The sequence below is a fragment of the Tachysurus fulvidraco genome, chromosome 2 (genome assembly GCF_022655615.1).
Source record: "Tachysurus fulvidraco isolate hzauxx_2018 chromosome 2, HZAU_PFXX_2.0, whole genome shotgun sequence".
Lineage (NCBI taxonomy): Eukaryota > Metazoa > Chordata > Actinopteri > Siluriformes > Bagridae > Tachysurus > Tachysurus fulvidraco.
In genome coordinates this window covers 13,247,006-13,272,782 of record NC_062519.1, presented here as the reverse complement: position 1 = coordinate 13,272,782, position 25,777 = coordinate 13,247,006, and the positions used below count along the sequence as shown (strand labels likewise).

Sequence of the window (25,777 nt, the reverse complement as noted above, 5' to 3'; positions counted from 1 at the left end):
TAAATACCCAATCTTATAAAAGTAGACTGAAGAGTCTGTCGGTTTATGATTTAAGGATTAGCTTTAACCAAAATGTTTAAAAGTAAAACCTAGAGCTATTAATAAAAAAAAAAAAAACAAAAAAAAACTTTTTTTTAATGAGTGCATTTGTATACTACTCTTTTTAGGGTAATGCAGCTGAGACTCTAGTTTTAATCATCTTAGGTAATCGATTTGAGTCGTTCACCGCAGAAAAGATTCATTTCTGAATTGTCATTTGTCTAATATTTAGATTTCAAAGTAATTTATAAATGAATACCAATCTAGAATTTAAACTATTATAGTGTACCTACAGTATACTCTATAAAGAACTGATTCACCTCTGAAGAGTCTTTCACTACAAAAAAGATTCAGTCCTGAATCAACTTTCATCAATCATCAATTTTTTTAGACCAAAACAGTGTCCTCTTATATGTCTTTATAGTTAAGTGCCATCAGCTATGGCTTTCTTATCTTTTCTTATTTTCTTATCACACTTTTGTACTGTAGGTTTCTACACATATGCTCCCTTTAACAGAGAATATAGATGCATCATAAGCCTATACCATTCTTCAAACGGCTCTTTGGTTTGCTCCTCTAGGGATACCTTAAAAAGGTAGCAAGAACAGTTAATCAAGCAAAAAAAAAAAAAGTTCATTAGAATACTTAACGTGCATGTAAAAATACTACTATTTTGATATCCTATTTTGGAATTTGTCTTGTAACACAGTGTATGGCATTATGCCTCTAGTGACGTGGTGTTTTCACGTCGCTTAGTATGTTGTTTTGTGGCCTGAGTGAGTGTTTCAGACCTACGCAGTAATTTCCCCAGTAGCCACAGGACTTCCCCTGCATTTGGCATCTTTCCCTTTTTAATGAAACAAACATTTTTTTCATACTAATATGTCTTAGTATATATACCAAAGGTTAGATTAAAATACTTTACTTAAAATAAAACAATATTTCAAGATAAACGTTGGACATTGTGTTTACTACTTTCGATGTTCCACTGATAACCTGGGTGGACTGAATGGTCAACGGTACTGCATTTTACTGTCTGTATTGTACAGTGTATTTTGCTTTTTCCATTATGAAATCTAAACACAGCACATTTCCTTCTATATTTACAGTTCACTCCTCTTCCTGCACTCCTCTCTGTGGATCAAGAGCCTAATTAAACAGAGCCACACTGCAGACTCATCTATCAGAGCACGAACCATTAGACCAATACGGATTTAGTACCTAATATTTTACTTTATACGCTTCTGAGCAATAACCAGCACGCTGTAAGAGCTAAATTAACACAGGCATCAATATTTAATGCAGTTTATGTTCAGATGATTCAGCAGAAGTGCTGGTGTGCTAAAACTTTTCTGAGGTCATATACATTTCCAGTCACCTTTATTCATATGGTTGGCACTTTTATTTGAATTATTTACAAGAGTTGGACAAGTGAAACAGGTTCTAAATGATGACATCATATTTTTGGTTAATACTAACACCTACTACTACGAATAATAATAATGATTATAACAATAATAATAATAATAATAATAACAATAATAATAATAATAATAATGGTGGTGATGATAAGACTGGACAGACATTTGCACAGATGCACACATAAATAGTGAGGTGTTCTTGTGGGCTGTGAATTGACCATTTCAAGAGCTGTTTCAATCACATCTCACAATTCACAACATAGAACAGGGAGCACCTACTGTACGTTCGCTATGTTCCCTTAATGGAAATGACACCCTGTTGTCTGAAGCTTCTCAGCTTGAGGAAATGATTAACAATTTCTCAGCCAACTTTATCTACAAATTTAAGTAACTTATTGTTGTTGTAGCTCGCAATAACTCAGTTTTTAACTTTATTTGAAATTCTACTGTATAATGTATAAAAAATTTTCTGCATAATCTATAACCATGATTTAAAAAAGAAAATGTACTACAGTACCTCAAAACGTTGTAAGGATATATGATGAAACAAAATGTAGTCTTTTTTTTACATAAACTACTTTAAACAACATAAAAAGTTGAGTCATCTGTGTCCCAACGTGTAGTGAACCAGAGTCCTTACCAGTGCCCCAAGCCATGTATATCATGTATATATTCATGACCTAGGGAGCTTGGGAGTTGATTGAGGCACACCCCTTGATGCGAGCTTCTCCAGAGAGTCAGCAGCCCATAATCAATTCCACAGCAGGTTAAAAAAATCTTGTATTCCTGTCACCTGCTTCTTTATACCTGTGTGCATCCCCCTTTTCCAAGAAACATCATGATCCTTGTTGCTGTGGTAAATTAGGCTCGAGCACCAGCGTAGAGTTGAAAACCCTGAGACTAAAACACACAAAGAAGCATACATGCCAGAATTTAGATTTTGTTTATTAATAGCAAGGTTGCTCCTATGGTTTTAGAAGATACCTTTCTATTATCTGGTTGTTGTTTTGCAGCTCTCGAGCCACTTTTTCCATTTCATCCCTTAATCTTTTCATCCTGAAATACAAAATCACCACATATCAATTTGAGTTTTCTTAACCAGCCTGTACATGTAAACTTGTCTGTAAAGAAGATATCTACATTAGGCTTTAAACCCCAAATGGGAGTGGCCTAAATCAGAAATCCACTCCCATTTTGTGTTAAAAGCCTGTTGTTTTTAATTCTTTATTTTTTTTGATAGTTCCTCAACCCCAGCTACATCAGCCCCTGTCTGCGTGTTTTTGTGTTTGTTTGTGTTTCTCACAAATTTACTTGGTCGTATTCTCGAAAATAAATTTTCTTAAATAAATAAACTTAAAACCTAATATAAACCCCAGTGACCACATGGTTACGATTGTTTGGCATCTCCAATCGGATCACAGTCACGATGCATTCCTCTAGCCTTAACAAAATCCCCTTTGAATCTTTCTGGCAAGCAAATGGCAAAAAATCCCTATTTAATTTGAATATTTTACTGGTTTTGTATTAGAATTATTTTATTTAACAATATATTGCAATTGCAATCATGCGATGATACTAAATATCAGCATGGCTGTGATTTGGCAGTAGGTAATCATAACAGTGCCGATATTTAGTATAACACTATAATTATAAGACAATGAAGCAATAACACATTCACAATCGTGGGCTGGCTAATTAGGACACAACGATTTGTACTTTGATCTGGTAAAATTACTGTTTATCTATTTATTTTTTATATTAAATGTCAAAAAGCTTTCCACTTTAATAAAAAAATATCTTTGGCCCAGTCTGCTAATGATGTTGCTAACACTACTGTAGTATACTCATATGAACCAGGAAGTTTAAATTGTGAACAGACTAGCAGAGTGATCGACACAGTGAAAAGTCCCAGTGCGGTTAAGGGAAATACAGGCATTCTTGTGATTCTGATCGACCAATCAAATTAGTGGTAGTGCACCGTAACAAGCTGTTCCCTAATACTTAATCCCTAATATACTCCCACCTAAGGATCATATTTTCTCGACTCTTCATTCCATCATTGGCCCCTGCTCCAGCTGGTCTCTGAAGTGCTATGACCAACGCTCTGTCCAAAACCTGTACAAACGACATGGGCTTTATTCACCAAACACATTATCTATCTGAATAAAATGTTCTTCTTAAATAGAATCTCTCCATCACTGGCCACGTCTGCCATAGATAGGTTAGTACATGTGCTTTATCATGAATTCATTGGAAGAGAAAAAAAAAAACAGTGCAAGAAGTGAGAGGTTTTGGAGATAAATATCCGACCTTTGTCTGCTCTCCCTCACACATCTGCAGATCCCCTATTAGCTGTAAGAAGAAACTGCTGAAGTGCTCTAACTTTGACTGGATGTCAGAGAGTACACTGTGGTGAACACACACACAAACACACACACACACACACACACACACACACACACACACACACACACACACACACACACACACACACACACAAACACACACCATATTTCACACTGCATTCCATTTATAGGCATCAAGTGCAAAACACAACATCCATCGTCACTATACGCACTTGGCTATAAATAAATAAAATAAAAAAAAAGAGAAGAAAAGAAAAGAAAAAAAGAGAAAGAATCGGTTCCCCTACTTTCTTTGAAGGAAGAAATAAATAAATTAATAAAAAAAGCAGTTCCTCTAGTTTTTTTTGTTTGTTTTGTTTTGTTTTTTTAAATTTGAGAGTTTAGAGGACAACTGAAGACAGCTACAGTAAGAGTTTTTGAGAGCATTATTAAAAAGTGCTCTGAGGTTATTGTGAGGTAATATGTTGTAGATTCCTCAAGGATTTTTTTTGTAATTTGTAGACAAATCAAAGGAAACCTTCCTTTTCGGGTTTTAGAAGTGATCGATTGATTGATTATTTGGCATTAATGTTTTGACTCTGCATTTGGACAATTCAACGATACACACATTTCAACACGGGGTATTTTTATAATACTGATTAATCATATCTGTTGTGGTATCAGCAAATAAACAGTGGTGATGTAATGAGTGTGATGTCACCTGCTCCATGTCACTACTGCTGCCAAAACCTCCTGATACCTCTGGAGGCATTCGTCTCGGAACAGAGCCTTCACCTTCTTTATGTAGACCGACAGATTAATCCTACACAGGAAGCACAGCGAACGCTCGTGGTTAAAAAACAGAGACACAACGTCATGCTGCTGTTTATTACTCATCCGATACTCACTTTTCAAACTTGTGAATCTGCTCATCGTTGTAGTTGAGCTCTAAAGGAGAGAATGAGAGAATAGGCTTTAATCAGCCACGTAATCTGTTTTTCTCTGGTCAAGTAATTTAATAATGACTCAGTTTTCACTGCTCTATCTAATGATGCTAATTAGAGAAAAAAGCATGGTGAGAGAGACACACACAGCTTAAAAATAATTGGATTGATTCTTTGAAATGTAATACGACTGTTTGATTTTAAACATCACATACATACTACATGATACTACTGATACGAACACGTATACACTCACTGCCGGTATGTTTGTCTTTGCGGTACTGCCGATGTACAGCCAAAATCTTCTCGAGAAGCACTTCCATCTTTTGTATGCTGCATGAAACATAAGGTGATGCGTGTCAATGGAACGTTTTAAACGTCCATAACATTGTTCAACTGACCGATCGGAAGCTCCTAAATCCCATTATGTCAGTCTCTGAAATCATCCGTGCTTTTGAAAGAGATCATCAACTTAGTATATGCTCATTTTTAACCCGCTGGAATTCTGGTATAGACAATTAAACCTGTAAGTAAACATGTAAGCGTGTAAACAAATTTCAACCTGAACATTTTAACGTTTGCCCTCAGCTGTAAAACACTGTGGCCTTATGATGATCTATTGTTTGCGTACCATCTGTCCTGAGAATGTGTCTTGGAGTGTTTGCCTATTTCCAGATGCAGATTTTGCAGTTTGTCCTGGATTTCTCTGAGGCCGTTGCCATACACAGGTAGTTTTTCATGGATCTGGAGGGAAAAAAAAGCACAAAACGTAATCTTCAAAAACATAAACTGCTTATATATTCCTCCTGTTCAACTACACACGATCACAAGAGACACATTATATATATATATATATATATATATATATATATATATATATATATATATACACATACACACACTCATACAGTATATACATATATACATGCACACACCCATATATATATATTTAGATTCAATAAAAATATGAATTGTCATAGTCTACTATTGCATCCTCACTGCATCCTCACCTCTCTAGCTCTAACATATATTTTATATCTGTGTATGATTTTTACCAATCTGAGTTTCTGCATGTTGTCAGAAGAAATTGGAACATCCACTGGAACCTGGGTTCTGCAGGACAGAAGATTAAAAGAATATTTAAACGATTCGGTTAGCAAATGCCATTATAGCAATCATTATAGTAAAACTGGGTGTAGTACAAAGTGGCAGACAAATCACAAGCCCAGGAGATGTCATGTCTGGGATAATAATCATATATTGGTTTATTGTCATCATCTTGCACTAATGCATTTAACTAGCGCACACGTTGTCACATTACATTAGCATAACACTTCAAAGGCTATGAAGTTATAATTTGCATACCCTTGTTTATTTATTTATTAGAATTTCTACCACATATCTACAAGCTAGTAGTTTGTGAGCATGATATGACGTGCCCTTACAGTGCATCCAGTGTTTCTTCTGTGTTCAGGCAGGACAGAAGCTTCATATTCACCAGTGCAATTTTGTGTGTCGTGGTATTGCATTCAGTCCGAACGATTTCACTGCAAACAAGGAAAAAGAACCGGTAACAAAAGTTATAAGAACGTTCAGAAATCTGGATTCCCTGTTCTAAGATATTTACACTGATGTATACATGCACTGGTATCTTTACTATGAACATCTTCACACCAGCTCTCTGATGCAGTTAGCCAATCATGTGACAGTGACACAATGCATAAAATCATGCAGATGGTTTGTGCCAGGATAGACTGGTTTGAACATTTTGGCTCTGGACTGGATTGTAGGCTCAAGAGGTTAAGGCTCTGGATTGTTGACTGAAGGATTTGGGGTTGATTGTGCCACTGTTGGTCCCTCGATCGAGGCCCTCAAACCCTCTCTGCTCCAATGGTGCTGTATCATGGTTGATGTAAAAAGAATTTCACTACACTATAATGTATATGTGACAAAAATAAATCCTTATTTTATTCTATTTCAAGCATCTCATAGAATTTTCTAAACACAGCAGTATGCATTAACCATCAAACTTTAAATGGCTTTGATTCGTACTGGTTCAGGTTTGACAGAAGGCCTAACATTGTTTACAACCCTGGTGGAATATGACGTAGCTTGGCAAAAACAGCAGATGCCTATATCAGGTTTCATTCCTGTCGGTTAAGAACAGGAAGCACTACATTGTCAAAGACAATTCTTTTTTCTGTACGGATGTTTGATGAAAAGATGAACTAAAGCTCTTGACCTGTATCTGCATGATCTGATGAACTGCACTGCTTTCAATAGATCGGTTACCTGGATAATTATGTGAGGTGGATGTATGAAATTTCGTTTAAAAAAAAAACGCAACAGATCACATGACTGTAAATGTTTAAAAACACATCATACTGCAAAATATGTCGCTCACATGTAACCGTAGAATCCCTGCAGTATCAGGTCTATGTGCTTGTGTAGGAGTCGCGTCGTCCGGAGAAATTGGTGAATCACTCCGACGAGGTTCTGTGGAGAAAAACAATAAGGTTTTTGTGCTAGATGTTTAGTCGCAGATTAATAATTATTTTGGCTTTAAATGCAACGATGGGTACAAAGCAGGCTTTGTTTGCTACCTTTGAGAAAGTGTGGTCGGCCACGATGTCAAATCTTGAGGGTAAAGCCGGGGTCTCGGCTAGAACATTAAAAAAAAAAAAAAGTGAGAGACAGGGATTGGCTTGGTCTTAGATTAGAATCCCAGATACATAAGCAGAACCAAAATCTATTATCAGTTCAAGAAACTGAAAAGAAATTAACTCTGAGGAAAGATCTGATGGATGATTTTTTTCCCTCTCATCTCATGTTACACAATAAAATGAGAAACACTTCATCTATCGTATTCGTTTGTCGTATCACATATGCAACATACCTCACAGTGCACTGCAGATTATTAACCAGTTATTATTAACAATCAAAAACGTTCTCACGCTCTCTAGGAGGCAGGGCCGCGATTTTCTCAGCTCGTCTGCTGAGCAGAAACACGGGTCGCTCTGCAGAGGTGGGAGGCAGGTTGATCACTTTCATGCTGGGCTCCAGCATGAGTAAGTGACCCTGGAACAGATACTGCTGCATTTCTGCTCCAATCCCTGTCTGAGCCTGGACTTCTTCAAAAAAGACTGCAACTCTAAATCAAAACAAAAAGACACGTTTTGACGTAGATATTTATACTAGACGAAGATATTTATTTCTTGCACATAAGAAAGAATCCTCTGGTAGAAAAATACTCATTTATTTAAATAACTGGAACTACATGAGGTAAAGATCATAGCAGTTGTAGCAGCACTAACGTGTTGTAAAAGTGGATGTAGATGGTGTGGGCGGTGGCTTGCTGAAGCGAGAAGACATGTACTTTTACACGTTGGAGAATGTCCAGTGTAGCAGCAAAGAACTGGTCAAACTCCCAGCATTTCTCCTGATTGACCTCCAGGATATTGGCCAGCACTGGGACCAGGTGCATTTTCAGACCCCTGAAATGACATAAAAAGATAACAACAATAATATTCTTAATAGCTAATGAATAACAATGCTAGAAAAATATTACTTCCAGGTTCATTCCATGGAAGGGGTGATGTTAGATTATGTGAAAGACCAAAACATACAGTAGGAATTTAAATAAAAATGTTCCTTGATCGAAGATAATAAAAATATTTCTGAAAATGTATTCCAGGTGTTTTAATAAATTACCGAATGTTATAAAGAAACGATTCCAAAGTTTCCGCCGCCAACACGAATGGCAGGACTGTCTAGCTCTGTGTCTGTCTGTCTGTCTGTCTATCTGTCTGTCGATCTATGTCAAATATGTAATACTTCCTGAAAGTGTCACCATATTGACGGGTACATGTTTCCTTCGTAAAATTGATTTTAAAAAAATTCCATTTATTATTATTTGTCTTACATTATGAGGTGCATCTGTCATACCTGTGATTTAGCTGTTAATAAAAAAACAAACAAAAAAACCAACGTTTTAACATTACCTATTTTCAGATCTAAAGTTAGAGAGGAGTAACACCTTTACATACCACCAACACCTGTATACTGTATTTTGTATGATGCAATGTGCTCTAGAAGTTTCTCTAAACAAATTCAAATGATCAATTTAAGCAAACAGGTGAAACTATCAGCACCTACGATGAGGTACAGGAAGCCGTGACACCGGGTTGTACGGTTATAACAGCGCATATACTTACTCTGAGACCTGGCAGGAGTGGGGAAGACCAAAGCTCCACTCTATAGGTCCATTGTCTACCTTCTGGACCCCTGCAATAGCCCCATTTGGCTTTTCTGTGGTGATCTTGTACCTAGGATCAAATGAGATACTCAATAAAAGCTTTAATAAATAAGTATACTGTAAATAGTAGGGTTATGTTGAGCAGATTTTCAGGAAATCCCCTTTAGGTAATCCCCATCTTCAATAAACAGCAGTTCAAAACATTCACAGATTTTTTGAAAGGTTATTCCCTTATTTTGATAAGGGAACAAAATAAGCTTTAGGATTTCAGCAAAAACAGAAGCTTTTAACCCATAGTGTGCCACTTCGCCTTTACTGAGTGTTCCTATGCAGAAATATTAGATGGTCAGCAAAAACAGCTTTATTTATCTTGAGGTCTTTGTGAGACATGCATAGATGTATCCTGCTTGTATATTTTTCCTTTTTAAACTAGTTGTCATCAATATATAGAATATTTTATCAGCAGTTAATACTCCTTACATTTAACTGTTCAGCTTTATCATTAATTCAGCAAATAAGGCAATCACTTTTTTGACAAAAATATATATTTTCTTTTCCTCCCATACATTATCTGTTTGTTCCTACGTGGTCCTCCGTATGGTATGAAAGGTAGGCTGCCGGTCGCGATGTGGTAAAAAGTAACACCAATGCTCCACAGATCCACCGTCACTCCGTAGGCCTTCTGCTGAGGCTTCCTCAAAACTGCATGCTCATACATGTCTGGGTGCTGCACAGGACAGAAAAAACTGTTTCACCGTTTTAAAAAAAATCTCCAAAATGTGCTGTCTGAAATTATACAAAACCTCTGGACACAGCAAACAAACAAACAAACAAACAAACAAATAAAGGAATTTTTGCCCTCAAACTTGTTCATAAGCTTCGGGATACCATTACGAGATGGTGGTCATGTGACTAAAATGACTGTAATATCACTATAATACAATTCATCTAAAATGAATACAACTATAAAATCAAATACGTGTCACTCGAATCATGGTTAAATGTCGACCCCTTTCTCACCAGGTATTCCTCCGTGCCATAGATGGACACAAACTTCTCATCATCCTCGAGTTCCCGAGCGGCTCCGAAGTCTGTTAGTTTGTAGACCGAGCCTCCGTCCTCTCCCACCTGCCTCAAAATGTTGCCTGGCTTGATGTCTCGGTGGATCACACCATTCTCACGCAAATGGTTCATTCCTTGAGCTGCAAATTTGAACCAAGGATGATGAACAATTCCTTTCATTTTTAAAAATGTGTAATATTATGTTCATATCATATGGAGCAAGAATCAACTTCTAGTATTGTTCTTCTGCTCTTCGGACTCACCTGAATAAACCATAAAGACTCAAAGACTGAACCAGTTTATACTTAAAAAAAACTTCCTTACCTGTTGCTCTGGACTCTATCTATCCATTTTATTCATCCATCCATCAATCAATCCATCCATCTATCTAGGCTGTCCCTTCAGCACATGCAGGACTTTTGAACTATTCTTATTAACATTCGTACTCTTTGTATCTCTAAAGGTCTGATGTATAGAAAGAGAAATGCTGACCTACACACTGCAGCACTATAAGGAATTCAGATTCAGGGAGTCCGAATGCGTTTTCAGGTTCCTCTAGCTGATTCAGCAGACTTCCTCCTGAACAATACTCCATTACCAAAACCTTCTGTTTGGGGTTCGCCTGGATCTGCATGAAAACATTCATAGTGAGATTAACAAAGAAAAAAAAAAATCTAAACATTTGGTATATAACAGGCTAAGGTTTTGCACAGAAATCAACTTGATTTTGGCTTTGATTTAATTCATGTGGGTGCAAATACTTTAATTATTTTTTATCCATCCATCCATCTGTTCCTTCATCTATTTTTTGTAGCACTTACACTACATCATTTCATGGGAATCCTAAAGTCTCAGGAGATTCTTGGGAAAAAGACAGGACACCCTGGACAGTGTGCCATCCCATCACAGGGCACACTCCCATTCACACATTACAGAACATTTAGAGATGCCAATCAGCCTACAACGCAATGTACAGTATAGTAATAAACTGATCCGTGATGTTTTTGTTTGTCCTGTAGTGTCTTGCACCAGGTTGCACAGATGCAATTTATGTGTCTAGGACTAACTTACTTTAAGTCCTTAGCTCTGTGTTGTTATATGTAGCACCATGGTCCTGGAGAAACCTTGTCTCATTTCACGGAGTACTCCGTCAGCTACATATGGTTGAAATGACAATAAAAGCTTCACTTGGCTTGAAACGTGCTAACCTCTAAGTCAGCGTGCATCTCTCAAATACTGTTTATCAGTGATCTCTGTCCTTCTCCATAATTGTTACTAAGATTAAAATAAGCCCAATACAATTACTTTAAAAGTAAACAACAAATGATAAATTGTATCAATTAAAATAGAGGGTTAAGGGTCCTGCTCGTGGTTCTCTGGAAGGTGTGAGAAGTAGTACACTGTAACTGACACACTGAAACTGACAGGCAGGTGGAGGCGCACAAACACACGCATGCCTACACACTTACACGACAGAACAAAAATGTTCCTGAGATAACATCAGATTCCCCACCTCCTCTATGCTAAGGAGTTTGACAATGTTGACGTGATTCAGCCTCCGCAGCAACTCAAACTCCCTCATCTGTACCTCATATGGTCTGCTGTAGCTGGCCATGTTAAACACCTTCACCGCAACCACTTCACTTGTTTTCTTTCAAAGAAAAAAATATATATTATGCGTAATGTTTGAGTCATTTTCTCACACAATATAAATATAGGTCAAAACAACAAATGCATCTCTCAAATGTCCCAGAGCATCAGAGAGTAGTGTCCGGAGGCAGACATACTTTGGTTCGTGCTTTAAAGACACTCGCAGTCGCACCCTGACCGAGAATATCTTCAGTCGACCAAAGATGGTTTTCTGTACTTGTTGTCATTGTTGTTTTTCCTGTGAAAAAGAGTTCAGAAATTTTACTTTATATAAGAGAAGAATATCATATATGGATATTCTATATTCTATAGATCTAATGTGTCTATGCTGTTTTTGAAAATGTTCCAACATTTCTAAATATACTCGATAAATTCAAAAATATATTTATTAAAAAAAAAAATAGTACACCCACACATTTGATGCATAACAATTTTTTTTTGCTTTATTAGCAATAATTAAATGTCATAATATAACTAGTTATTTTCCTTATATTAGTTTCTTATTCTTCTTATATCACATGTATTTGCTTTGATTACATTGATTATTAATTATACAACATCCCATATAGTTAATGCGTAATGTCCAAGAGACAAGTCAGAAGTCACTCACCAGTTTTCTTTTCATCGAGTAAGTTTAAAAAAAAGGTGATTGATATATAGACGACGTGCAAAACAAACAATCCAACAAAACATATCTGTGCATTCAAACAATATTTGAAAATGTTTTAAAAAGTGACAATTTTTTGTCCTTTGGTTGTACAAGGAATAATTCAGTCACTCAGATAAGGAAAAAAACAACAACACCACTTGGATTAAGTGATAAAATACAAAATAATAATACAAAAAAGATTTTATGTTCTTGTCATAATGATATGATATGTTACTTTATTGTCAGAACATGTCTGAAATTTTTCTTGCATCACAGTATATGTCCTAATAATCATTCCATGCACATTCTGATGTTCAAGCAATCTGCTGACATCATTTTGTAAATGTCATTCATCAACCTGAGGCATAGTTAATCTATGTATGATAACAGATAACAAAAATACAGGTAAATACAATAAAAACACAAATAATTACATTGTATAAAGTACCTTTTTACAGCTTCTTGTCAGTGCCACTATCAACAAGACATGAGGAGGAAACTCTGGAACTGTGAAACATAAACAACTCAAACAAATCAAACATTTGCCTGAAATATCACATTTGAAATATGTAACTTAGCTGTAGTTGTGTAGTAAGCTTGATCAACTTGATATTTGAACTAATCTAGCCTACTACATTTTGAGGTTTTTGTTTTATTCTAGTGTTTTATTTTGCTTTGTTTTGTAATTGCTGAGTCGATTCCCTTCGGCTCCCTCGAGCTCTGTTTGAATCGAAACCAAGAAGTAAATAAAAGACATCAAACTCACCGTTTAATATAGAATACGAGATAAAGAGGCAGGACTAGGAACTGCTTCTTCATGGAGATTTAGAAATTCCTCCAACCGAATGTACAGTACACAATGTTTCGACAAAAAGAGACTTTCAGTTTGACAGGCAGGAACTTCCTCGTTGGAGTTTAGGGGAAAGATTCAGTATGCGTTGGTCACGTTTATAAAGTTTAAAGGAGCCTTCTCAAAATGGATACATAAAGCAAATGCATAGATATCACTAGAGAATAACAAGTTTATTTCAAATATTGTAAAAAATAATATTTGGGATAATTATAAACAGCGATTTCTATACGGATGTGAAAATATATTTAGCTTTTATTTTAGAGTCTGCCGCCATCTACTGGCCAATAGGCGATATGATACTTTATTATTACAATTACTGAAACAAAACAAAACAAAAAACAAAAAACCTGTCCCTTATCTATACACACTCTAATTTTCTGTTGCAGCAAATCACATAGTATGTCAATTAAGACATCAGACCAGAAGGACATAGCCACAGGACATAGACACTATTTCAGTATAAAAACTCTCTTTTTTGCAGTGAAAAAACAAACAAACATGACCTGTATAAAGTTTAAAGACAACTGGACAAAGCAGTGTGTGTCAAAGTAGCATGTATGTACATTCATTTTGGTATGTACATGTGATTTGTATGTAATTATTTATGTAAATATGTAATTATTTAGCTATTTTATGTACTGTTTTTACAAATGTACATTAAAACTACTTCACAAGTCAAGCCCGTGGGGGGGGGCTAAGTCGTTTTTTTTCATGTGATTATTGTTATCATTGTTTTAATCAATGCTTGTGACAAATATTCTGGGTTGCTGTTTCAAATTAATATGATACATTATTGTAGCTGGACGTGTGTGTGTGTGTGTGTGTGTGAGAGAGAGAGAGAGAGAGAGAGAGAGAGAGAGAGAGAGAGAGGGAGAGAGAGAGAGTGTGTGTGTGTGTGTGTGTGTGTGTGTGTGTGTGTGTGTGTGTGTGTGTGTGTGTGTGTGTGTGCAGTTCAGAGAGTTCAGAGAGTTCTCGCAATACACTTTTCAAAGCAATGGTGAAGCATCGCTCTGAATGATGGGGGGAGGGGTTATACATATATATTTAATTAAAATGATTTCTATATTTTATTCACTCAATAGTCTACAATATAATATACATATCCATATAGTGTAATTGTAATAATAATACATAGTGGGATATTCAGTGATATTGGCTGTGTAATATCGACTTTTGTGATTGGCCTATACCGGCAGACTGCCAACTTGGATGAAGCTGTGAACATATTCTCCAAATTGCACCCAAGAAGATTGGAACTGACCCGTGTACTAAATCCATAAGTGTCAAGACAAATACAGCAACAATCAAAGAGTTATTGACAGAGAGTCAAGAAATGATGATATAAATAATTATTATTAATACTTCAGTAAAGTTCATTAAATCTATTCTGTTGTTAGTGTGGTCTCTAAACTTATGATCTGTGTATGGACTGACAAAGGTAGTACATGAGGAAGTAATTTGACAACAATGCAGTAAATAATTTAGGTGCATCAAAAAGCGTGCTTGTTAAGATACCAGCAGACAAGGCCTTCAATGGGAATACACCTTGAATGGGACTCTCCCATTTCATGAAATCATTTATTTATACATACATACATACATACATAGATACATACATACATACATACATACATACATACATACATACATAAACACTGATGGGGCACTTTAGAGTTATTTCACTTACTATTATATTTTTGGGAGGTACTGTAGGAGAAATCCTATGTACACGTTTGTACAATTTACACATAGACAGTAACCAGAGCTGAGAATCAAGTTGCCTGTGCTACCTGCTCTGCCTCTATGACACTCTATTCATATCAGTTTTTTTTTATGTTAAATACATATTGAACCTGCAAGGGATTGGACAATGGCAATAAAAGATCTGGTTTTAGAAGCCAATAATTAAATAACTAGTATAGCATACAGTAGGGCCTCTTTTTGCAACTAAAATAGCATCAGTTTCTATTGGCAATGATGGATACAAGGGAGTTGTTCCTTGAAACAGTCGGCAATGTCACCTCAGACTTGCTCATTGGGGATAAATACAAATACATTTAATTATTTAAATTAGTCACTAACATGCCCATCTATCCCAAGTAGTGGGCTTAAGGAATGCAATCATTCTACAAACCAAACCAACAGTGATCCAACCCGTGCTTCACTCTTTGCAGCCAAGGTGGTAAGATTCTCCACACCTCAACTCTCCTGGATGTGGGAAAGACAGTGCAGGTAGACTACACATACTGGACTATACATACAGAACAATACATGATTCACATTGTCCTCAGCCCAAGATATCCGTTGTGGTCACTATTGAAATTGACCAGAGTCACTAAATCTAGCAGCCCGACTATGAAAACTCAACCTGTGGACCTCCAAGAGAACAGAGTGTGTATTTAATTCTGCACGAAGTTGGCAGCTTTGGTTTTATATGTATTGGACATTCCTTTCAGACAGCATCCTTTTACATTGACAGTTACTCCAGTTGGATGTGGTTCATACTTTAAGTGATGTACTGACATTACCATAGACACCGAGGCTCTAGATACACCACAGATTAAGATTTGCTGTCCTGGTCACAGATGCACCACTGAATTTTTTCCTCTTTTGAACTCCGATACGTCTCACATCATGTAGTGTGGATTAGAATATTTGATGCACATTTATGATTTGGCTTCTATATTACTTATAGAATGTGAAATCAATACTGGCCAGTGTTTACATTTCCAACCTTGTATTTGTTTTCTATTTATATTGACTTCATGTTCAAACATTCCAAAGACTCAGCCAAGTCAACGACATGTATAGCAAGCGGTTTATTTAAAAAAAAAATGTTTACTACAAGAACTACGCATGGAATTATATAAGGTGTATTTAAGAGTAAACTACTATTGCTATTACTGTACAATCCTGTACCCAATCCCTCCCTCCAAAAAAAAAAAAAAGAAAACCAAAGAGAAAGAATGTACCTCTGCAATGTACACCATTGTATATACAAAGTACATCTGGACACAGGTTTCTCTCATTAACAGATACTTGAGTTTGACGACTATAAATACCTCTCTGACAAGACAGTTTACAGCCTTGATTTAAAATGGACAGGAAATACACATTTAACAATAGTTACTATTTAAAAAAAAATAAAAATAAAGCAAACCCTCGCTCAATCTGTTCACCAACATACAATGCAGATTCAAGTTCATAATATGAATCGAGTTTAAAATTGCAGACTTGAAAATAGAAAGATTACATGTAAACTGAGACTTCAGCCAACTGCACAGAAAGAAAGTTACACAATAAGACCAAGCACTTTGCATGAGTTAATTATGACCTATGTAGGTTAATGCTTTTTGTTCCATTCCGATGTGGTTTCCAGTCGCCTTATGAGGTATTAGGAACAAAACAGAGAAAATTTCCGATCATAGCACACAGACATATACCTAATCACCTGTTAAGACATGTATGTAGAAAACGGCAAGACAACACAAAAAAAAAAAAAAAAAAAAAAAATCAAAAAAGTTTTCCTAGAAAGAATTGACCTTTAAAAATTCTCTGCCTTTTTATTTATTTAATTGGGGGAGGGGGGGGGGGGATTAATGAAACGTTTCCAGTCGTTTCTAATTATTGTCAGGATTTTAATAGCAGGCCTTCATGACCCTGGGGAGAGAAAAAAAAATCAACTGGCCCCATGCTTGTTTTTTTCTTCCCAAACTCAAAACATACCCAACATTATTTTTACATTCTGACCACCACATCACGTTTTGTACATAGTAAATTCAAGGCATTTGTTTAAAAAAAAAAAAAAGTCTTAAAAAGCATACATAGACTATATGAACTCAAAAAGAGGCTCAGATCATTTTTTTATAGATAAAATGGCCTGGGGAAACATGTCGATAGAGAGCTGCGAAATATCTAAACATGCAGAAGACTGGTTTAGCACAAAAAATCCAATCTTGGGCTGCAACCCATCAAAGCGCCTGGGTATGAAGTGTACAGGATCTCTAACAACTCCGAGATTAACCTGCTCCCAGACTGGAGCCTGCAAACATCTTTAATTCCATATTAAGACCAATAAAAATGTCTGCTATTTAATAAATCTTAATATCCACAGTAAACTACTGTGAAGAGATGAAAGTTTTCCCAATCCGCTGTATAAAGCATGAATTAATAACCACTATTAGGCTGGATTACACTTTACATACATAGAAACATACATAGAAACATACTGTATACAGATAAACAACTTATACACATGATGCAAACTCGAGGTCAAATACCAACCCACGAGAATTGTAAATAAACTTAGGCAAGGCAGAAGGAAACCATATTTTTTGCATCAAAACACGTCACCAAGTGTACAAGACATTCCTCACTTTTGTATTTTTTTTTCCAGTTATAATCTTAATCATTTCAGGTATAGACAGAGAACACACAGAAATAGCCGCGGTTTCTCTGGATTACGTCATGTTTGATTCAGGTTTGATTATTGAGAAGTAAACCGTAGAAGAATGTGACGAGCAGGTTGTTAAGAAGTGCTGGTGAAGCTGCTTATAAGAATGGAAAGAGTTTGAGAAGCAGTACAGTTTTGCTTTATGCACCATGCAAGAAACTGGATAGATTCAGGATTCGAGTCAAGTTGTGAGGTATAAAGGCAAAAAAACAAAAAAACAAAAACAGCTTACCAAGACATAAGCTCTGTGGACAGAAATGAATTGCATGTCTTATTTTTCACCCTAATACTTGATTACGCTTCTTATCTCCCCTTGTGATCGATTCTATCCTTTTGTTTACAGAGCCGTCGATACCTTTTGTAGCATGCAGACTGATTGGTGTTGACGTGACACTGATGAGTTGCATGCATCAGCAATACGTGGATGTTTGGCGCTTTTGCCCAGGCATGTGATTTTGCAATGAATGTAGGAGTAACTATTAGCTCGCAATTTTTTTATCCCAAAAAAAAAAACAATACTTAGTAAGCAGCTCCTCCATTTTTTTTTTTTTTTAGAGGGGAAAAGAAAAAAGATCAAGGTCCCACCCAGCTGTTTACTACTGAATCAAATAGACAAAATGAAGTCGGTGCAAAGATAAAGCTGGTAAAGAGTTGGACTTTATCTCTCAGTGCTGCCCTTTACATTGCACAATGAGCCGAAATGCAACTCTTTATTTATTTATTTATTTATTTTGTCCTGAGAGCTTTCCAGGTGCTTGCGGATAAAAACGATTAATAATAGTTCACGGCAAACAGGCTAAAATTTATACATCACTGCTGATCAGTGTTGAAAAAGGTTTTACTATAACAGTTATCGTTAAGAAAGGAGGTTGCCATGCTGGAAGAATTCCTACAGAAAACCTTTTATACTGAAAACCTTGAGGCTTGATCCTGAATTACAAATGCAGGTATATCCAATGAGAGAAGGGGGGGTATAGAAGTCAACATCGCTTATCCTGACGAAAACACGGACACGATTTCGGTACGTAAAAATAGCTGCATATAAATACACAGATACTTTTTTCCCCCAGCGGAATGCTATGGAGTTCATTGTAGGAGTATTGCAAAAAATTCAGTCTCCATTATGGCACACGTCAAGTGCAGCTCCCTCAAGAGTGAGTTAAAAAAAAAAAGAAAAAGGAGAGAGAGAGAAAGAGAGAGAGAGAGAGAGAGAGACATGAGAGTTATTCACAGCTACATATTTTCCAAAATAATCCAATCCAATACACAACCATTTAAAAAAAATATTATTAAACTTAGATTTAACTATAAAGAGGGATCGAGAACGCTTACAACCCAGACAGAATTCTTTTCTCAGGTTTAAACAGTGCTGAAAAATCCCACCATGTGCATGTGGACCACACACAGACAATACACACACTCACATCCACACACTGCATTTCAGAATTGAGGTTACTGTCCATAATGAATGAATAAAAAGTGGTTAGTTATTTATCCCTCCACTAACAGGATCAAAAACAGCCGGCTGGATTTTGGAATCACGATATAGCAATAAAGGATTGATGGATTTCTCAAGCCGGGCAAGATTTATCGGTAGATGGAGGAGGTGGTGGCGGAGATGGAGGGATACTGGTGGTGCCGCTGGAGCTGCTACTTTTAGGGAAGACTGCAGGTTTGGGTCTGGTGGCTGGCGGCCGGTTGTCTCGGAAAGTGGAAGTGGAAGGAGAGAGTGCAGTGGTCGTTGTTCCTGAGGACAGAGGGCTCTTAGGTGCTGGGCCCTTAATGGAGCGTGAGGCGGAGGGCACGTCGCTGGCCGAGCTTGCGCTGCGCTGGAGAGGGCACTGGAGCGGGTGCTGAAGCGGGCGCGAGTGGAGCGGGCTGGACGGCTCGGAGGCTCCGCCACTCTTCAGCTGCTCCAGAGTGTCGAGCACCACGTCGGGTGCTGGCTTCACACTGCTCTTCTTGTCCAGGTCGTGCAGCTCGCTCAGCGCTGTGCTCATGGTCACCTGGATTTCCTGAGGGAGAGAAAAAACATTAATATAACAGTAAAATCTTTGGCTTGATTGACACACTATTTGAGGCAGCTAGAAAGCCTTCTGACTTAGATCTTTAGGTGTCTCCTTTTGTCACCTCCATTCTGCAGCACTCCAGACATAAATCATAGCTTTTGGAAATGATCGTACACCTACCTATTGAATCCCTATACGCTGGTTTAATAGCCGAGCCCATTACGTTTGGCTGTCTGCTGGGTGAGGAATCTCTAACCTCCACTATGAGTATCATATAAAAGCTCCCTGAGCTTCATCCAGCATGAGACCACTCAAAACAAATTGCTGCCTTCAGCTGGATCAATCATGCAACTCCAACCTGCCGTGAAATTACTCCACAAGCACGAGTCCATCTTAGCACTTCTCAAAGAGAAGCTGCCACAGGGAGCAAAGGCGTTGGACTCTATATGGCATCAGAGGCCAATGTAACATGAGTGCAATAAAATCATGTACACTGTTTTCTTACAACAGCTCCATCTCTCAGAGCGGCCAAGAACATTTAAAACTGTCAATTATGATGGAACTTTTTGTTGCTTACACTTACACAGTGCTACCAGATAAGACTAAACAAGATTCTGGCAATCTAATTCATGTTGCTTACGATTGAGATATTTTGTGCATTTTTTAAATAAATTCTTGTTGTATTGCTTTAAGCCCAGTACTGAGCATGACAGTAAATACAGCAGTTGTAATCTCTCACCTGTGAGCTGTGCTCAATCTGCGAGAACACTTCAGGGTCAAGAGGTCGATGGTTACTAAAACTTTTGGAGCGTCCTGCAGGGGTGCCTCTGCGGAACTGAGGGCTCTCCACCTTGGCTTTGAGGGATGAGTGCCGGGTGATGGAGTTGAGGACGCTGTGGGCGCTCAGCGGCCTCTTGTCTGCACTCTCTTTGGGCAGCGCAGCCGCGGACAATGAAGAGCTTCTCAGACCCCCCGCGGGAACAGACGAGCCCTCGACAGTGCCTTCTATCGGCCGGAACGTCCTGCGGACTGAACTCGCCTCTGGACGCTTTCTCATCCTGTAGATAAGGCAGAAAGGGAGTAGGTTTATTCTCATTCCTTCTGATATCTTAAGAAAAGGATTGTATTGGAAGACAAGCATGGCAATTCATAAACACACAACACACGCATGCACTCGGTCATAAACACACAATCATACGTTTTGTTTATTTCTGTCGTTCTGGGTATGGTTGGTGTTGTACAAGCCTGCTGGTCTTTCTGCTAGGTAAGCCACCCATTGCTGACCCTGAGTCTCCCCTAAGCACATCTCGGAGTCTTAACACACACAGACACTGTTAATAAAGAAATGAGAAGGCTCTTACTTGTTAAGGTTGGCCAGATAGATATCAGCTACATGGCCTCCAATGGGAGAGCTGGCACTGCCTCTAGTAGACACTTTCTCCTCTATTCCCTCATGAGGTGCCTCTAGGTCAGCTTTTGGACTGCCTCGGCCTGTGTAGCCACCATCCGCGCTGGGAGAGTAACATGTCATACCATGCGGTGTCATTTAAGAGCATAAAACAAAGCAACGTATCGCTTCTGTATCTAACTGAAATACCACTACTGTTATGAGACCATGGTGGCTAAAGTGGTTAAGGCATGGGGTTGTTGATCAGAAGATCATGTTCAAGTCCCAGCACTGCCAAGCTGCCACTGTTGGGAGATTGAGCAAGGCTCCTAACCCTCCCTGCTCCAGAGGTGCTGTATCATAGCAGTATATGTGGCGATAATAAAGGCTTCTAAGCCCCTTTCTTTATTCTCTATTCTCTAATATAACTAAAGCAGCTTTCAGTACATAAAAAATAGACTGAAATAGAGTCATTACATTTCCTGAAACATGATGTACTGGTGAGGCACTAGACCGTCGATGCAGTTGTGTCGTCCCTCCCACCAGTCGTCAGATGCACGGTGGTACAGCAGCAGCGAGGCGCCCTTTTTAAACGAGAGCTCCCGGTTGTTACGACCTGAGTAGTCAAAGCGCGCAATGGCCTCGATGGGGTCCGAGTCTGAAACGTTCAATGAGCCTGAGTGTCAGACACAGGAGACGCATTGCCAGGAGAAGAGAGAGCAAGAAATCCAAGAGGTGGAAAAAAGAGAAGGAGAGAGGCAGGATTATTGCTCAGGAAGCCAGGCAGGTTAGAGCACTTACATCATCAGCAGGCAAGATGCTGTAGCCATGCAAAGTATACAGACTGGGGAAAAAAAGCATCTCAATAATACAACCAGACACTTGCAAAATGCACACAGGAAGCACCTGTCTATCCTTACTGGTGGAATAAATATAATAATAATAGTCAAAATGTTATAATATTAAACATGACGATAGCATGATAGCGTTCTTAATAACAAGCCCGACAGAAATGTCTGAAAAAAGTGGAAATACAGCAGGGAAAATGACTGACATTTATAGTTTAGCATTTTTGTAACCTTACTGTATATTAATAATTTCAGTCTATGCATAAATAAAAGTCCTTAAAAAAACAATACGTCTACAGCGACTATTCAAAACAACTAGGTAGTTACGCTGTCTAGTAGTATGCTTTGTGTTCTTTAAAACTCACCATCGTCACTGTTCTGCATGTCTGAGACGGTATCAGGTGCAGGTTCGTCCACAAGAGGGGGCTCGCTGTGTGGACTATCACTGCATCAGAAGGCAAAAAATGTGTTGAGTCGCAAGTCGAGACAAACCACATCAGCAGAAATCAGCAACGATATAAACCAGCTCAATTCTATGTAATCACAATCACGTAGCTGAAATCCTTTCGAAATCACATTCATTTGTAAAAAACAGCAGGATACAGCAATTAGTGGTTATACGAGAGGATAAAGGAGAAGGTTTACGCCAAGGGAAATCCCAGTGGGACATCTGTGGAAAGCTTGGGGAGTATCCTGAGACCTGGTAACTGTTTCTAGTTATTCTGCCCAACCTGCTGTGTTGTTGCCGTGAACTTTTTACGAGATTTGTTGCAGGATTTGAGTAAGAAAGTCAAGCACATTTGGAGTCATAACATCACTCGCGCCTTGCAAAATCCGCAAAATGATAATAATTAAGATGAACGGGATGATTTGTGTGAATTGTTATTTATTTTGTCTTCTGGGCAATATTTTTGTAGCTTCTGAACAGCAGTACTAAATTTAAAAAAATAAAATAATAATAATAATTTACACTGATCATCCTGTTCAAAAGTTTGCACACCCCTAAGCTCTAATTGTAGTGTTTTGCCTTTTTGTGCAAACTATCTATAAACATTTACAAAGTCCCTCAGATGTCCTCAGTGTGAAAAGATGGAGCTCAACATGGAGTTGCTGTTGGAAAGCAGTCAAATATGCAGAAAATGCTGGAAAAGCAAAGAACGTGCAGGAGCTGAAAGATTTTTATGAAGAACTAGGGGCAGTTCAATAGCTCAGGATAAACAAGGGAAATAATTATCACCTCACTAACTATTACATGAACTAGTCTCAAACAAAAAGCAGTCACAGATCATCCAAACACTGTATTAACAATCCAGAGTATGTAAACTTTTCATCTGTGAATGAGTCACTTGTGTAAATTCAAGCCAGCATCTTGTGGACTGTATGTAAACATTTGTTCTGTAAAATTGTTTAGGGTAGAGTTAAATAAAAACTAAATGCTAATCTTACAACCTCTCTTTTTTTACTTTCATTATTACTATTTGGAAGATTCTGTAAGGTGTGTTCAAACATACAATCTCGATTGTACTTCAGCAGGCCTGTTGGGAATACTACTAGATGATACGAGGCATTAAGAGAGGAGATGTTCAAGGAGAAAATGAACAACCTTCATCGAAACCACGTGTGAATCTCAGAAAGTGTTGATCTTTGTGTGTTGATCAGAGCCAATGACACACCGACATTTTTTGTAGACGCTGGTCCTGAAATATTTTGAGTCATGCAAAACATTGCTGTAATAATGGTTTCCTTGCAGACTCCGTGGAGACCTGCCAGGGCTCGGCTGAGCAGAGCAGACGCACAGTCTGATACCTGCCCAGTTTCCCTTTACTCTAATGCCATGTGATTTACTATGCAGACAACCAGGACTAATAAAGGCAGTGTTTCATAGGATGGGAGTGAGGGAGTGAGGGACGCTGGGAGTTGGAAGGATGAAGTGCTAATTGGGTCTTTGGGATTATAATGTAGCTCTTGGCAAAGCTCATGGGAAATGGCCACTTGTTTGGAATAGCAGCAACTTAAGGAATCGAGAGAGAGAGAGAGAGAGAAAGAGAGAGAGAGAGATAACGTTTATAATCATATGTTAGTCTGTAGTATTCAGACAAATTAGCACCTTAGAATAATTTTTCCGGCAAAATAATAAATGCGCGTCCCATCTGTAACCCATGTATCCAGAAATCGGTTTAGTTACTCAAGTGTATTTTAAGACATGAACTTCTTTATACCGACCAAAGTGAAATGTTTCTTATAGTTCTTTATACCCAAGTATTAAAATGTGTATCTGTTTTTGGCACAACAAGGTAATAAATCTAATAAGAAGACACTTCATATATAAACGGGTCGAGAGCAGATCGTTTTTTTCTTTTCCTCCTCGTATATTGAAATAAGGAGGAAACATCTGTGAAACATAACACAAGGTATTGTCCTAAGGGTACACAAACATACCCACTCAAATGTAAATGGATGTGTGTCTGTTCCTTTCATGTAAAAGCTCTTTATGTAAAGCGATCGTTCAGATTTCACGACTCAGACCGAACGGTTCTTTTTCAAACAAAAGTCAACAGATCCCTGATTTTCATCTTAATGCCCAGTAGATGCTACACTTTACCTTTTAAAAGGTCGACGTCGTATTTTACGTCCTTCTAAACGAATTTCCTAAACAAAGCTGGAGTGAAGTAAACCTTCGTTCATGGAAATAAAAAATCTGGATTGTATTTTTTTTCTCCAGTGGCATAAATCAATCAATACATCAAGTTGTTTAATGAATACTAAAGAATCTTCAATAAAATATATATATTTTCTCCTATTTACTACCTTTGTCAAAAAAGGCCAAATATGTTTTTAAATCCATAATTTTCAAAGGCATTTAAATTCTGATTCATGCCATCCAACTTCAGCGTCTTTAACTAGCACGAGTCGGCACTTTGAGCCCATTTCCTTCCACAGCATACAAACAGATCTGGTCTCTGTCCAAAACCGTGCATTGGAGATGTTATGATAAGTGGCACAGCCTGATGGTTATTTGTGCATCTGTGCTACTAAAGAGATCTAGCTTTAAATGGGTATCTGGGATTCGTGTTAGTTAAGCTCCGTACTTCTGTTTTAGATCCTTTTACCTCAAGATGTATTTATTTCAGTGACTGACAGTCATGTATACAGTGCATCAGAATTCTGGCTAGAAAGTAGGTATACAATCTAGCAAAATATGGACAGAATATTAAATTCATTTCAGTCAGATTGGCCCATTTGAGAGAAAAAAATAAAAAGAGAGAGAGAGATGTGGCACGACTGACAGACTGGTGAGGAGGGCAGGCTCTGTGGTTGGACAGTAGCAGTGAAAATGCCCCCTGCTCCACTACTGAGGAACTGTTTTGTCCCCCCGGACATTAGACTGTACAATATCTCTCATGTATGGCAGGGTGAAAACATACAAACTGAGGAGTGACTTACTATAGGTTTTTATTTTTATTTACTTGTCTTTATTTGCTGCTACTGGACTTTTTACATGTTAATATTTTAGAAAAAATATATTAAATGTAGCCCCCTGGTGTGTCCAGCGGAAGGATTCAGCGCTCTCGCTGAATAGCAGTGCCGGTAATAAGCCCAGGAAGGGCATCCGGCATAAAACCTGGGCCAAATCTAATATGTAAACTATGTGATTCACTGTGTGATCTCCGAACAAGGCCAAAAAGAAAACAAAGAATAATAATAATAATAATAATAATAATAATAGAATTTAATATTAAAATGTTTGCTCATTTGCACGTTTGAGTAACGGAAATAGTTTATTTGTGGAATATAAAGCAGGTGGCTTTATTTTCAGATTTTCAGATCAAGCTTTTCATTTTGACCTTTAAAATAATCAAAC

General features: G+C 37.7%; 2 protein-coding genes across 6 annotated transcripts in view; both read right to left on the bottom strand.

Annotated features, from left to right (window-relative positions):
- Positions 1–1,402: 1,402 nt before the first annotated feature.
- On the bottom strand, positions 1,403–13,292 carry ikbke (inhibitor of nuclear factor kappa B kinase subunit epsilon). Of its 2 annotated transcripts, XM_027144349.2 has the most exons (22): positions 13,132–13,292; positions 12,814–12,872; positions 11,854–11,954; positions 11,580–11,717; positions 10,559–10,694; positions 10,025–10,206; positions 9,571–9,731; positions 8,964–9,074; positions 8,064–8,243; positions 7,704–7,900; positions 7,353–7,411; positions 7,154–7,245; positions 6,195–6,296; positions 5,805–5,862; positions 5,381–5,493; positions 5,006–5,082; positions 4,714–4,753; positions 4,527–4,628; positions 3,771–3,867; positions 3,484–3,575; positions 2,445–2,516; positions 1,403–2,360 (listed from the first exon to the last, which is right to left on the bottom strand). In XM_027144349.2, exons 3-22 carry the CDS (start codon positions 11,941–11,943, stop codon positions 2,297–2,299), a joined length of 2,163 nt encoding a protein of 720 aa, XP_027000150.1. In that variant the 5' UTR covers positions 11,944–11,954; positions 12,814–12,872; positions 13,132–13,292; the 3' UTR covers positions 1,403–2,296. The 2 variants fall into 2 exon arrangements, with proteins under 2 accessions (XP_027000150.1, XP_047661337.1); XM_047805381.1 differs by lacking the exon at positions 12,814–12,872 and having other exon boundaries at positions 13,132–13,290.
- Positions 13,293–16,022: 2,730 nt separating this feature from the next.
- The window catches only part of srgap2 (SLIT-ROBO Rho GTPase activating protein 2), a 91,752-nt gene continuing 81,997 nt past the window's right edge, over positions 16,023–25,777 (bottom strand). For 2 of the 4 annotated variants that reach the window (XM_027144343.2, XM_027144345.2), the window contains 5 exons: positions 22,281–22,360; positions 21,545–21,743; positions 21,042–21,191; positions 20,420–20,738; positions 16,023–19,686 (listed from right to left, as the gene is read on the bottom strand). In XM_027144343.2, the coding sequence (XP_027000144.2) occupies positions 19,243–19,686; positions 20,420–20,738; positions 21,042–21,191; positions 21,545–21,743; positions 22,281–22,360 (1,192 nt within the window). In that variant the 3' untranslated portion in view covers positions 16,023–19,242. The remainder of the gene's footprint in view (positions 19,687–20,419; positions 20,739–21,041; positions 21,192–21,544; positions 21,744–22,280; positions 22,361–25,777) is intronic. The other 2 variants (XM_027144344.2, XM_027144346.2) reach the window with 2 other exon arrangements.